The sequence below is a fragment of the Neodiprion lecontei genome, chromosome 5 (genome assembly GCF_021901455.1).
Source record: "Neodiprion lecontei isolate iyNeoLeco1 chromosome 5, iyNeoLeco1.1, whole genome shotgun sequence".
Classification (NCBI taxonomy): Eukaryota; Metazoa; Arthropoda; class Insecta; order Hymenoptera; family Diprionidae; genus Neodiprion; species Neodiprion lecontei.
The window spans coordinates 8,580,825-8,594,893 of NC_060264.1; the positions used below are offsets into that span (position 1 = coordinate 8,580,825).

Consider the following 14,069-nt stretch of genomic DNA (forward strand, 5'->3'; position numbering starts at 1 on the left):
ACTACGCGAGTCATTCGCTGCTTCCTTATTGCCACGATTCCGATTGAACGGTTACAGTTTTCGGCAATTTTCAAGTGCCATTCTCTTCGTGGGATGTTCCTTTACAGACTGAACGAATTTTTTTTGAAAAAATACTAATTAAAAAAATTAAAATTTGAAAAATAACGAAAAATGGATGACATTTGTTGTAATGACAACAATAATACATTTCTTTTTACATAGGTGTTGGGTCACTTTGTATAAAAAGTTGATATCTTCATTAAGATAAAGGCAATACCGCGTTCTTCAATTATCATGGCAAAACTAACGAAAGACGTTGTTTTGCGAAAAAAATGTGCGAATATACATACTACGCCCAAACTTTAGACTCACGGTTGTCTTCAACGCTCAATATCATCCTTAATTATTCATAGTTTTTTACTAATACCACTGATTTTCATCGACAAACATGTGACAAATATCTTGAAAATGAGGAAAATTAGGTGTGTTTTTTCAATTTATCATAAGCGTGTATTGAATGTTTACTCCATTTTCAATCGTCAAAGCCTTCCGAGTCCCCCTGAGCTCAATATTGCGAATTTTTCAGTTTTTCTTGCGCCAAAATGTTTGGTAGAGATTATAGTAACAGGATATGAAAAAGAGATGAAAAAATTCGAAATTTTTCAATGCCTGGTCCCTTTTGTCCAAACGAGGTGTGTCCGCATATGTCTAATACATCTTGAGTGGCGTTTAAGATCATTTCTATTTTATTCCGTGTCCAAGCTCGATTGTGTTACTTATTGGTAGAAGGATGATTTGTGAATTCAAATTTGAGCTTTAGCACTATTGTTTTCGAGTATCAAACCTTACATAAGTAGTAATGAAAAAACTTAAAAAATGTTTACCTTAAGCATAACAATGCATATATTTCGGTGTACGCCTGTATGTAGGCAATTTCTGTACTCCTTAACGCTTGTGAATTGATGGTTGCCTACGCACAGTCACAAATCACTTGGAAACTATTCCATTGTATTTTATGATTTATAAATTTTATGCAAGACAGCGTCACCGGCTAGTCAAAAATATAACGCCCCGGTGTGGAATTGATGAACTACATCAGCCGCATATAAATAGGTAGAATTTTTTTAATTCCTTGTACAAAAACTTGACTCTTTCAGCGTTGACTGAAGAAACGCTTTGACTTCTTACTTCCAAGTTTCGAGATACTTTAAACTGAGAGACTAAAGTGAGTAAAATACTTTTTTTTAACTACACTGCAAAATTAAATGCCTGCATTGTTTACTAACTGTTACATGGAACATGTATAAATTACAGAACAATGAATAAATAGAATGTATATAAATGTACAATTTAAGAATCTAAATAATAATTATGCATAATTTTATTTAATTAATCTCAAATATCATATCCGGTTTTTTATTATTCCCACATGACGGAAAATCTATTGGTACTGTCGGCATGTTTTCGCGGGAACCGACCTGCATCAAAAATTGCATACCAGGACTGGACGTCGTAGGTGATATTCCAGTGCTTCTTGCCTCCCAGAGCCAGTATCCTAAAAAAAAAAAATGGCCGTAAATTAATTTTCTATCCCTTTACGCGTAAATACGGGTCTAACTTTTTTTGTTACAAATATAAACGCTCGAGTTAATTTCTTCGTCATTCTGAGAATTAAATTTTTTTAAGTATCGTTGATTTAACTGTAAGCTAGTATAAACAAAAACACACCAATATTATCAGTACGGAAACGAACAATGGCGTAACCCTTGTTAGGAACTGTAAAAGTATCTTTCTTCGGAGGATTCGACAAGTTCCGGGGCAATCCTTGACTGAGATCAAGAGCTTTGACCTCTGCCTTCGTCACGGGCTTTTCGAAGCTATCAGCGCCAACGACACTCAGCTGGTAACCGTGGACGTGAAAGGTCTGGGAAGCGTTTCCACCAAATCCTGGAAACAAGAAGGAAAAATGATTGAGGCACGTTCGAAAGTGCAGACTGTCAAAAACGTAAAACTCTAGAAACGTATTGCGACCGGCCATTAATTAGCGCAACTAGCCGTCATCGATATTGTACATCTCTCACCTTCGTCTATGATGACTAATTCGACTGTCTCGTTAATAGGCACTTCGAAGATTTGTAGACACTCGCAGAACCGGGGTGTGTTTTCGCAAAACTCAGACTTCGCCTCGAGTGAGCAGAGAATATCATCCGGCGTGTTTTCCGGCTGACTGAGTATCGGGGATGGAGGATATCTGAATGTCATCCCATTGATTTGAGGAATTCTTGCCTCAGTCGTCGACAGACCTGATTCCAAACACTAATTATATTAAAATGCTCCATATTCGACGTTGCAATATGAACCGATTGACGGCAAAATCGAGGAGCGATTAGCTCCGGGTAATCGTAAATTTAAGTTGACATTCAAATTATTGTAAATCAAAAGAACTTCAAGCATTGAAATGTAATTGAAATAACGCGGAATTAATCGGGCGGTAACTGAAATCATTCGAAATCATTGCAAATTACATGGAATATCACATGCTAACGTTGAAGCAATCGTACGAAAAGCGTTAAGAATCGTGCAAATCGTTGGTGATTTTGCAGTAAAGGCCAAATGATTTCAACATTCTAATATTCTATTGATTTCTGTATTATTATGCGCTTCAGTTGATTTCTAGTTTTTAATGATTTCCGAGCATTCTAGTTGGTTTTTAGCAATTTTTTGTGATTTTTTGTGATTCTATCGAACCCGGAAAATACTGAAAATCGTGCCTGAAACACTCGGAAACCATCGGAAATCAAGCGCAATATCAGAAATTGATGGAAATCACCTGTAACGTTGAAAATCAACGAAAACCACGTGATAAGGTGAAAATCAGCGCAAATCACCCGAAATCAAGGCTAATGAATTGGAATAAATAATCGGATTTTCAAGGGAATGGCTCCTCGACAAAATCTCCTTCTAATACTCACTCAGGTACGTGGGATAGTGGCTAAAGCCATAAATGTTGTATTTGAAGTCAGTCATTTCGTCGGTGATGTCGCCCAGGGTGTTGACGTCGAAGGAAACATAAACTGTTTCGCCGGGGTGATTCTGGATCGACTTGTCAGCGAATCCTCTCGTATCCAGGGAACACAGTATGCCTCTAGACACTTGGTAACACTTGTGGCCTTTTTGCAGCGACACGATGTCATCCTCGGACAAACGAATCGCAGATCCGATAATCGTCGAAGATTTCGAAGACCCTTCGTAGTCTAAAGATGCCGCGTGGAACAGATCTTTGCACTCTCCCATGCCCTGAACTTTGACCAAATATCTGCCCGATGCCTGATTTGTTTCCAATGTCAAATCGAATCTTTCACCTGGAATAACGATTACTATTTCACTCGATTGTAACGCTTGCTACCTTCTTGCGCGAAAGTTCACCATAGTTTTAAAGGTTTATAATGTTTTTTTCGAAATTAATGCCATAATTGTGGGAAATTCATTTACGAATGTTACATAAATTTTTGTCATAAATCGTCAAAAGAAATCGAATGGGTAAAAATTCGTTATCCGATATTGTGAAAATTTACGAGTACTTTTGGCACCAAAAGTATCTTCGTTTCACCGTAGTTATTTCATAATTTTTTCGATAAAAAATTCAATATGTTGAAAGAAAAAGAGAAACGTGCGGGAAACAAGAAAAAAAATGTGAGAGTAAGATAATAGCAGATACTTTAATAAGGAAGTAGGGAAAAATTGAGAGGGATCATTTATGTAGCGTTTATACATATTCGGTGTAAATATTTATTCAAAAACAAAATATTGTGCACAAATTAACCTAACAATAAATTCATCATTTTATGTAAGTTTAAAAGGTCCATATATAAATTGGTACAAAAATGGCCAAATCTTCGTTCGAAGACGCAGCACTGTCATAAAAATGTCTTTAAGGTTTTGATTATAATTATGTAGAGGGTAGTTCTGCCTTACGTGCGTAAACTACATATCTACATAGGTATTACTATTTATGTTCGACATCAAAGTTGAAGGATTTGTTTTTTGTGTTTTTCGTAATATTTCATTAAATCGAACTTTTAATATATTTTACGACTATATTATACTTATCAGTTATCACAACACTAGAAGATCGTTCTGATCACCGGTTTTTAACAAAGTACGATTGTATAACTTTGAGAAAGTGTATCTTCTCACAGTGTTACACTTTACCATGTATCTGTTGTAGCTATGAAGAATAAAAACTAACTGTCACGTGACTTTTACAGCATTTCGTGTGACTGATTTACATAATACAATTTCACCCCCTTCATTTTTTTCGATAATATACCTATAAACTATGCAGTGGAGCAAGTCTTTCTCAGAACAGCAGAGTAAGTAATTAATTTACCATAAACACGATTGAAAATCTTTGTAAAATAAAATATTAGAATTCAAACAATCGTGTCTGCGATAAATTATAGAATCAAGTAGAGACCTCAATTTACGCGAATATTATCGGATAATACATTCTTTTTATTTGCAGACAATTGAAGATGTATTCATAAAGTCAAGGGCCTGCTGAATATTCACCTTCAATGCCCTACGTGGTATACTTTATAAGTACGAATAAAAACAATCTTACGAATTAGAAATACTGTTACATAAGGAAACAATCTGTACATTACACTGATAAAAAATACGTATTGTAATGATGTTTCGTTTTCGTAAGTAATACGAGAATCCTTAATCTATAATTTAATGTCAATCAGCCTTTCATAATATACCTATAACAATGATTTTACGTGAATATAAGTTTTCTTGTAAAAGGCGAGACGAATGTCCTAGTAGTAGGTCTCTTTGACCTGAAGTACAATGAGACTATCCTAAATTTCACTTCTCCAGCTGTGTAAAATTCAAGCTTATAATAAAATATCTGTTATATCACTGAACATGAACAGCGTTTTTATTAGTTGCCAAATCGCATTTGTCAACAGAAGATTCATAATTTGTTCTTCAACCACATGAATTGTCCGCAATCTATGATACGACACACATGAGTGTTTAATCAAATTCAATAATTTTTCATTCTCTTTTTCACAGGCAACTCTGAGGCTAAGCGAATGGGAAATAAAATTACGATTTGCCTTTCATTCCATTCAAGACCTAGTTTGCGCATAAACACCAATCTCAGCTTCAAAGAGGATCTGATTGATCCTGAGCTTTGCCACGGATCTGGAATAGGAGTCCGGCACTTGAGCAAGCTGAGCAGCGATACTCTCACCAAACTTTACGTAGTCCTCCTTGATTTTCCAATCCTCATCGTTGTGTCCTTCGGCGTTCATTTCCTCATCATTCGGATCTATCGATCTTTCGTCCTTCATTGTCAATCCAAGCCTGTCATTTTCCCCTATTTTGATACTGGACAAAAATGACTCTTCAGCATCCTCGCACAGCGATGCGTTTATCACAGACCCTGTCGCTGAACCATTTGTACCGTCGTCACAGGCGTGAAATGCGATACTTTCAGGATCGATGTCGCTCACTATGTACTCTTCCTCCTCAATCTTGATTGGGTCGACTTTCTAAAAATAAAAAATTCGTCAACATAACTTATAATTTCAAGTTCAAGAAGTGCGAAAATTGCCATTGTTGACTCTATAAACGCAATTACGAAATATTTTTTCAAACGTTTCTAGATACCATCGAAGCTCAGTGATATTTATTTAAAATCTCATTCTTTAGAATTATATGTATAGCAATCTTCCAAAGAGGCTGCGACGATACTCAGGATTTTTTTCATTCATAATGTTGGAACTTCTGAATGGTTCCTTAGTAATCCATAGAAGATTAATCACCGGTTATACATATAATTAAACTGCGCAAACGTGATTTTGCTACTGAAAATCTAAGATTATCAATTTTTATTTTCTTTTCCACAGAGTATGTAACATTGTCACATTGAAGCATTAAAAGAAATTACGATTGCGTAATTTTAGTGTTGTCAAAAATAACGTAAGCTATACTATAAATCATCAATTAAGAAAATCATATACTTATTTTGCTACTATGAACCCTACTAACGAACTTTAAAATGGCTACAATATTGCAATTTTCTTATTTTCACAATGATGTTGACAGAACCAAGATTTCAAGACATGAACCTATGTCTTGTTTTATTATGTAAATCAGTTCATGACCTCCCTTATGATGTAGAAAAATTATTTCGTGGATATGTAGAAGATCTTCTTATTAAAAACATCGAAATTATATATCAACTTTTCGACCCCGGGATGTGGATCATCTTCAGGACGGTTTATTGCTTCTAGTACAAAATTTCCAACCAAACAGAAAAAACGAAAAAACAAAAAAACCAAAAGGAAAGTATCTTTCCGTTGAAGGTGTCTTTACATTCTTCACTTTAAAATGTTTAACATTTTATATTTACACCAACGACGAGGGCCGTTGGACGGAAACACGAAATTTTATTATAATAATACCTATTCACATTGAGAAAAGAGGATTACCGTGGACTAGCGGCGTTGATCATGTTTTAAGGAACCGGAAATTTTTCTCTTTTCTTTTTTTTCTTACTTCCCACATCTCCACCGATTACAATAAGGATATTTAAATTTACAAAATGTAGATTAAATTTTTGCGTGCGAACGCGGTGACCACCGAAGCAAGAAGTTTTATAATGGTTCAAACAATTCCAAAATCGCGAAATAACGGTTTTTCCTCGGTGTAAATCGTTACGATACGTTACTAACTTCAACATGATTTTACGAGTGAACTATGGAAAGTGAACATCGTTTGATAACTGTAATGGGTAGTGCTGAAAATTATTGTAGAATCAAAATAAAACTCCAAGCGTGACATCTACAGCGTTCTTGCGATGTTATGCCAGTGTTTCAATCACGAAGTATGTAATGGGATGTAGACAACACTGCGATAAAATTTGTCCCCAGTTTTGAGGTTACGTAAGTATTGTGTGAATACGATTTAAGCGCCTCTTACGGAAAAAAGTGAAATTTTCGCTACAAAATTTAAAAAAAGAAAGGCGGCAATCGTAACCTAGAAGCCTCCGTGTTATAATCCATACTCCGTAAATTCGTAAAATACGCATCTGAAGTGACTAATACACAGTAAAAACCGAGTAATTGCTTTTCTAAACTCAACCGACATTAAATCCGAGGAAAAGGTTTGCAAACGGCGAATCGTAAGATCATATGGGAAGGGGGGTGAGTGCGCTATACGGGCTTACACCACAAGAGACGTTGCCTCAAAAACTGGACCAACTTTTGAGCCGAGCGCTGCTGGCTTATTGTCTCCTCCCTACTACTCCGTGGTTTGATTGCAGTTTTTTTGTCAAGTATTGTATGAAATTTTTTATTACAATGACGCAATTACGATGTGACTAGCAAACTTTTTAGCTAAACCAGGATGTTTCCTACTGTTAACGGGTTTTTTTGTTTGAGAATTAGAATTACAATACGTATATACTCGTATGTAGTTGGACTTGTTGGAACATAAACACTTTTGATGGGGCAGAAGTTAGTGACATTAACGTCACGAAACATTGCAGGGAAAAATTACTATTTTTTAAGCTTATAATGACTGTGACGTAGTCAACTTTTCAAAATATGAATACATTTTGCCTTATTATGATTTACTGATTTCAGATATTCCTGCAACTGTGAAATAACGATTTTCCGAAACGTTCGTTATTACAATAACGTTACTAACTTCGGCCTCATGACTTTTGTCTCTACGGGAATTATCATGGTTCGCCCTTACGATGATTTACTTTACTATTGGAATTACGAGCAGCGCAGCAGAGCAGCAGTTCGTGTTACAGTCATCCCAGTATAGTATACTATACTACATATTTCACCTGCTCGGCTCGGAAACGGAATTGCAGAGTAAAGTAGTATGGGTGCCTGCTGCAGCCATACGTGCAGCGACAACCGGTTTTTGCACGGACTGAGCACATCCTGCACTCGACGGTATCAGATAACAATTTGAAAACGTGGGCCAATAGAGAGCCATTATTATTTCTATAAATCCCAAAGTGAAAGCCTACCGAAACGTTGAGGCAAACGGAACGAAAATTGTGTCAAAATTCAGCAAAATCTCCTAAAAGTCGTAAAAGTTTTATAAAATTTAAGTATACATGCGGCTATATTGTGACCGAAATTCGCGGGAGTTTCAGAATTTGAAAAACCGATCAAGTCGTTTCCTCCAATTCGATATCTAAATTAAATACCATTCGAAAATTGTATTGTGGTGTCAAATTAAGTTGGAAAATTTTGTTAGCTATCGTGCTAATGTATGTAAAAAAAAACAAAACAAATCAGATCTTCGACACGTACCTTCTTCCTTTTGCTGTACCGACGTGTTCCAAACCGGAGAAACTGCATAGCTTTGAAAGCGAACCACTTTGAAACATAGATATCATCCGGTCCAGTAGCGACGTCCCGGCTGTTTTGTATCTTGTGAACTTCTCGGGAGTACTGACACTTGAGATTAGTAATCTTCTTCTCGATTTCAAGGGTGTTGCAGTTGAGCATGTCGGCGAGTTCCTGGATCGCCCTGCGCCGCTTTGTCCTGTCTCTGTATCCCCTGGCGCCCCAGTCCCAGAGCATTCGCCTCTCCTGGTAGGCGTGAAGGAGCTCCAGGGTCTTGTCTCTGGTCCATTCCATGCCGTGGATGTCCTTGTCAACGCCGAAATAGTCTCTCCCGACGTCAAAACCGTGCATGCGCTGCGCTCGGTGCTACCGGCGTTCGTTTCGTTCCGGCAGCAGTGTGTAGACTGTGTAGTTAATCCCCCTCCTCCACCTCCTGCTGCTTTAACTCTTCTACGGGATCCCGACGCTCTCTGCAACTCGCCTCGTTTGCGTCGTTGCGTCCAAAATACTCGCGACTGATCAGATTCGAATCGCGAATGGCGGACTGACACTTAATGATTTTTCCAGCAAACACCTTAAACTTCCTTACTTTTTGCCGCTGTAATACGCCGCTGCGACCCGGCCTCGCCGGCACTCGCAAACTCTCCTCTCACACACTCCATAGAGCTCATTTACGCACAGAAGCGAAGATGCGCGCGCAACTTTACGCAGCTCCCATGGCTACAAGTTGTCCGGCTCTCACACATCGTTAAAAATACTCAACGTCTGTGTGATTCGTCTCAGACGCAATTCCGCAGGTAGTATCGCGTCTGTGCGAAAAAAATCGAAGTATCAAATTACTTACCGTACCAATAATAATTTGTTCGTAGTTCATAAACTCTATCAACAAATATGTTAAGCGATATAAATGCCAAATGTAAACCTAGCTTTAATATCTGGCACATGTAATTTCCGAAGAATTACAAGAAATTATCAGAGGATTATGAAAATATGATTTGTTTTCGTTATTTATTTTTCAAAATCTTATTTGAATGCTTTCTTCAATCAAAAGTCAATTATCATTACCTTCAATAAATTGCTTTGGAGCTAAAATATTTTCGTCAATGTTTTATAAGATTACCTGCAGATTCAAGTTTGAAATATTGCTATTAGAGCCTCTAGAGCTGAAAATAAAATTCTTCTCAATCTTTTTGACGTTCTCAAGCAATAACATCGGCTGTTACGGATAAAAAACCATCGCCGATAAAACAGTATACCTATAATCAAAATACTCGCAGCAGAGATTTGAAAAGCGATCCTCATACGAATATAGAAGAACTCCGTTCGAAAGCGGGAAATCAAAGTAGCTCGCACTCGAGGGGTTAATCATTCATCGACTTAATGTACACCTGATTTCAAAATTACAAAGATTTCAAAAGGTTTCAGGGATTTCAAAAGATTCAGAGGTTTTCAAAAGATTACAGGAGACTTCGTGGGCTTTCAGAGGATTTATTCAAATTAAAATTTCAGAGGTTTCGAAAGATTTCAAGAGACTTCAAGAGATTTCAGATGATTTCAAAATATTTCAGAGGATTTCAAAAGATTTCACAACATTTTCGGAAAAGTGTAGACTAGATTCCACGAGTGATTAACCCCTCGCTTGCACGATAGACATCCATATTCCATATATTGATTAATAGCTTTGAATCAGGATACACTTACCCGGGAAGAGCACGACGTGAGAAGCAGGGGTCCGGCTATCAACTTTTCCACCGTCCACTGCAACGGCTAGAAGTTTATGATCCGCAATTGACAATACGACCGGACACGCGATAGCATTTGCATTGATCAAACGCATAAGATAGCGCCGATTCCGATCAACAGATATCCGGTAGCCATCGCTCTGCAAATGTGAAATTTTTTCAGATGAAAAGTTAAATTATTGCAAGAAGTGGATTAAATTCGAATAAAAAACAAATACACCCACCTGACCGTTCACCAAAAGATCCGTCGGCGCTGAAACTTCAGGCCAGAGCTGGGTCAAAGGTGCTTCGAGCCTCGTCGATATTAACAATGTCTTTTCGGCGTTTGGGTCACTCCCTGGTTCACGAACTATAAGCGCCCCGTAAATTCCATCACCCTGCTGCGGTGCTGTTGATATAGTGAATTCATTGATTTAAAATTGGATAAAATAACCAGAATTACGCTGGAAGAAAATGCGATGTAAACAAAATATGTAGTTTAATCAGAAACCCTAGAGCTGAAGCTTTTAGGTGAACCTGAGGTTTAATTTCCCAACGGTAAATATTATAACGATGGATCTTTAGGAAAAATTGTTACTTCGAAACTTTCAAGTTCAACCTCGTATTTAATTACGCGCAATTGAAGTGTAAATAGGTGTCTTGGATCAGGAATCAACATCCGTTATCAATATTCCCTATGAACTGTTTAGATCCGAGCCTTGTTGGTTTTGTTAAACGACTATAAATCTCAGACTCTAGCTCGGTTCCGCAATTCGCATATTTCAAACAACTCGTCGGATGTAAATCACCTGGTGCTTTTGTATACATATACAGGAATTGATCAATAATCCAGTCTGCAATGCCTGGGTCGGTGCATCGCAGGGAAACGAACTTTTCCCAACGAATGCACCACCCTTCAGTCTTCGCTTACCATGGTTTGTAATGTCACAACGAAAATTAGACACAGCTAGTGGTGACATAGTTGAATTTAACGTCCATTATAGCCTTGTTATCAGACCTCACCTGATTGAGCATAGTAAAGGTAACTCCCTGCTATATCCGGCTTCATCTCGTATCGGAAACTCGAAAAAGGCAATACTGGACACTGCGTCACCATCGGAACACCGTCCATGTGAGCTGAACCCTTCTGGGAAAGTCCATGCCAGTGCAAAGACATTTCCGTAGTGCCCAAATCGTTCTTCAGGATCACCTCCAATGTGTCTCCCAGGCAAATCTACGGACGATAATACGGTTCAGCAGTAATTATTCGTTAACTCTCATACATGGTTTGCAGGTGTGATTTGCTGCTTGGAATGATCAGTACATACCTGTAATACACAAATCGCTGATGATCATATATTCGAATCGAATTCGAAGAGAATTTAAACTTTAAACTGAATAGAAGAAACCCGATAAACCATCGGTTATAGCTCGATGCTTTTCTCGTCAATAATTACCTCGATTTGTGGACCTGGAGACATCCCGTTGATACCCAGAACTCCGTTATCGAAATAACCTTCCGGGCAGTCAGGTGGGATGGTGTTATTCCCGTGGGATGCATAACAGACGCTGAAATTAATCGAAACATATGTAACACGAACCTAATCTTGGGATGAAGTTATCTGTCAAGTGGAATCAGAGACGAGGCTTTAAGAACATTTCAATTCAGATTAAATATTTTTTAAGCTCTTTTTTTTTCTACTGATATGCGACAATTTGGCGGTATAATATTGCGCCATCCTAATACATTAGAACTTTGTAATATGAATCATTGAAACTGTAAAGTGAATTGTAATACAAGTGAAGAATGATTTTTGTCGAGCCAATAACGTGTACTGTATTTTTGTCGAGTTCTGGTACAACAATGTAACAAAGTTTTAAAACGGACAATTGTAACTACATGTTAGTGTAGAAACTTGTTAAGTACAGAGTTCAAATCTGAAATACTAAAGTATTTTCCGTACTTACAATCCGTGACTGCCGCAAATGGCTACATACAGGACGTAGACTAGAAAACAACCTAAATACGCCTTTTAACGGTCTAATAGAAATTCATTCAATTAATTTATACGCGACAGTGTTTTAATCAATTTCTTTTCTTTTTTTTTTTTTACTGAATCTTTATTATCAAGCGGGATTGTAAACGATCTATAAAACGATAAATTACCTGAAATTTAGTTGAAAATAAACATTAAACGAAACTAAAAAATGATGTAGTTCAGCGAATATCAGCTTCAATTTCTTCTTCGATACTGAGTTACGGGGTTTGATCAGATGAATCAATCTTGAGATCATTTTTACAAATCCGTATTATGACAACCAATCGTGTCTCCACAAATTATAAAGAATACGGAAGATTCGTTGGAAAAAAATTTCCATTCTGCATATTTGCATGAAATCGATATAATTAGGTAACATATTACCATTTCCGTTGAAAACGATAGTCGCAAAACTTATTAGCAATTAAATTTTGCAGTTTTGGATATACATCTATGATAGATAAATACTCTAGCATGGGTGGGGTATCAGAATACCTTTTTTGAACTCGTATCTGCTTCAACTTTGTTTAAGATGAAAGAAGGAAGAATGCACCAAAATTATTTATTCCTGAACTACGAGAATTTGAATGAAATTATATTTTGTAAGTCACAATGCGAGAATAAATCACAAAATTTTTAGACACTTAAAAAAATTTTGCAATATTGACCCTTTGCCATATATCTAAATCTCCCAGCACATACTATACGATAGAATAAATTTACTCAAATATTGAGAAACGATTTTCAAGGTCTTGCACTTAATACACACAAGTGTGTTAACCGTTGGTATAAACAGTAAGGCTGCAAAAAATAATGACAGCATTCACTCCGAAATTCAATACTCTATTAACAATTAATTTGATTGTCACTCTCGCGGAAAATATCACAGAACCAATTATCATCGATCTAGTTAACTTTCATGAATTATGGAGGATCATCAAAATCTAGTCTGATTCATTCCTACAATCTAGTGACCGTCTGGTGCGCCTATTTACAATATTCGTTTAATCTCACACTCTTAAACACATCGAATCACTCAATCGTAATTCTTAAAATGTCACAACGTGCCCAAGAATTTTGGTTTCCATATGAAAAAACCTCCTCTCAAGAACGCGTTATTGATAATTATTTATTTCTTGCAATTTAATTTTGTACACTTTATCCCTCACCTGTTCAAATTCGGCAATTCACTGACAGAAAATTGATAGCGGCACTTCTTGGTCTCTGAAGCAGGAACACATGGCCTGGAGCAATAACGGTACTGATCTGCTCGCAATCAGAGAATTGAAGCTTATGAAAGTAACGATTTAAACTACAGGAAATGTTACAGTGAGGTAATTTCAAATTAAGCCAATTCTGCAATATATTGCCGTGTAAAAACGTGATCAGTCATATAATTTAGGATAGAAATATTTATCTTGAACACAATCGTGCGATTCGAACCTAGTAATGATTTTCCGGTCTTCTTTACGATTTGCGCCGCTGAAACCGCGAGCAAAACAATTATAATTCCTCTCGACAACGGCGCCATGACTGAAGCCGCTACTCCGACTTATGAGCAACAGAAAACCAGGACAGGAGTACGTAGAGGAAAATAGCGGGATACCCGTTTCAGAATACTCAGTAACGGGAGTGGAGTAGAACTGCCGCTGGACACCGAAGATCAAGTGTCCGGTCATCGCGAAAGCATTAAACTTGACGCGAACTTCACATAAGCCTTGGTGAAAGTTACGACGGACTCCAGGCCGATCCAAATCACACGCGAAAAGACTCATTGTTATTCTCTAAACTGCAGCGGAGATCTGGATGGAAAGAAATCTGTGTAAATGTTACAGGTTTTTTATACTGCAATCGATGCGGGTGGAATGTTGATCTTGTGTATTGTACTGGCTCAGGCTAAGATATATCGTCATATTGAAGTT

At 37.2% G+C, this 14,069-nt stretch overlaps 2 protein-coding genes across 4 annotated transcripts; both read right to left on the reverse strand.

Annotated features, from left to right (window-relative positions):
- Nucleotides 1-289: 289 nt before the first annotated feature.
- Nucleotides 290-13,827, reverse strand: LOC107219098 (laccase-2). 3 transcript variants are annotated; one of them, XM_015657185.2, is made up of 10 exons: nt 13,591-13,827; nt 13,317-13,413; nt 11,566-11,677; nt 11,132-11,342; nt 10,354-10,517; nt 10,089-10,269; nt 2,973-3,362; nt 2,082-2,303; nt 1,729-1,947; nt 290-1,555 (listed from the first exon to the last, which is right to left on the reverse strand). In XM_015657185.2, exons 1-10 carry the CDS (start codon nt 13,676-13,678, stop codon nt 1,386-1,388), a joined length of 1,854 nt encoding a protein of 617 aa, XP_015512671.1. In that variant the 5' UTR covers nt 13,679-13,827; the 3' UTR covers nt 290-1,385. The 3 variants fall into 3 exon arrangements, with proteins under 3 accessions (XP_015512671.1, XP_046596679.1, XP_046596680.1); XM_046740723.1 differs by lacking the exons at nt 13,317-13,413; nt 13,591-13,827 and adding an exon at nt 12,643-13,289 and having other exon boundaries at nt 291-1,555; XM_046740724.1 differs by lacking the exons at nt 13,317-13,413; nt 13,591-13,827 and having other exon boundaries at nt 291-1,555; nt 11,132-11,436; nt 11,566-12,141.
- Nucleotides 3,774-9,174, reverse strand: LOC107219106. Its single transcript, XM_015657192.2, has 2 exons — nt 8,352-9,174; nt 3,774-5,564 (listed from the first exon to the last, which is right to left on the reverse strand). The coding sequence occupies exons 1-2, from the start codon at nt 8,736-8,738 to the stop codon at nt 5,139-5,141; spliced, it is 813 nt and encodes a 270-aa protein (XP_015512678.1). The 5' UTR covers nt 8,739-9,174; the 3' UTR covers nt 3,774-5,138.
- Nucleotides 13,828-14,069: the final 242 nt, after the last annotated feature.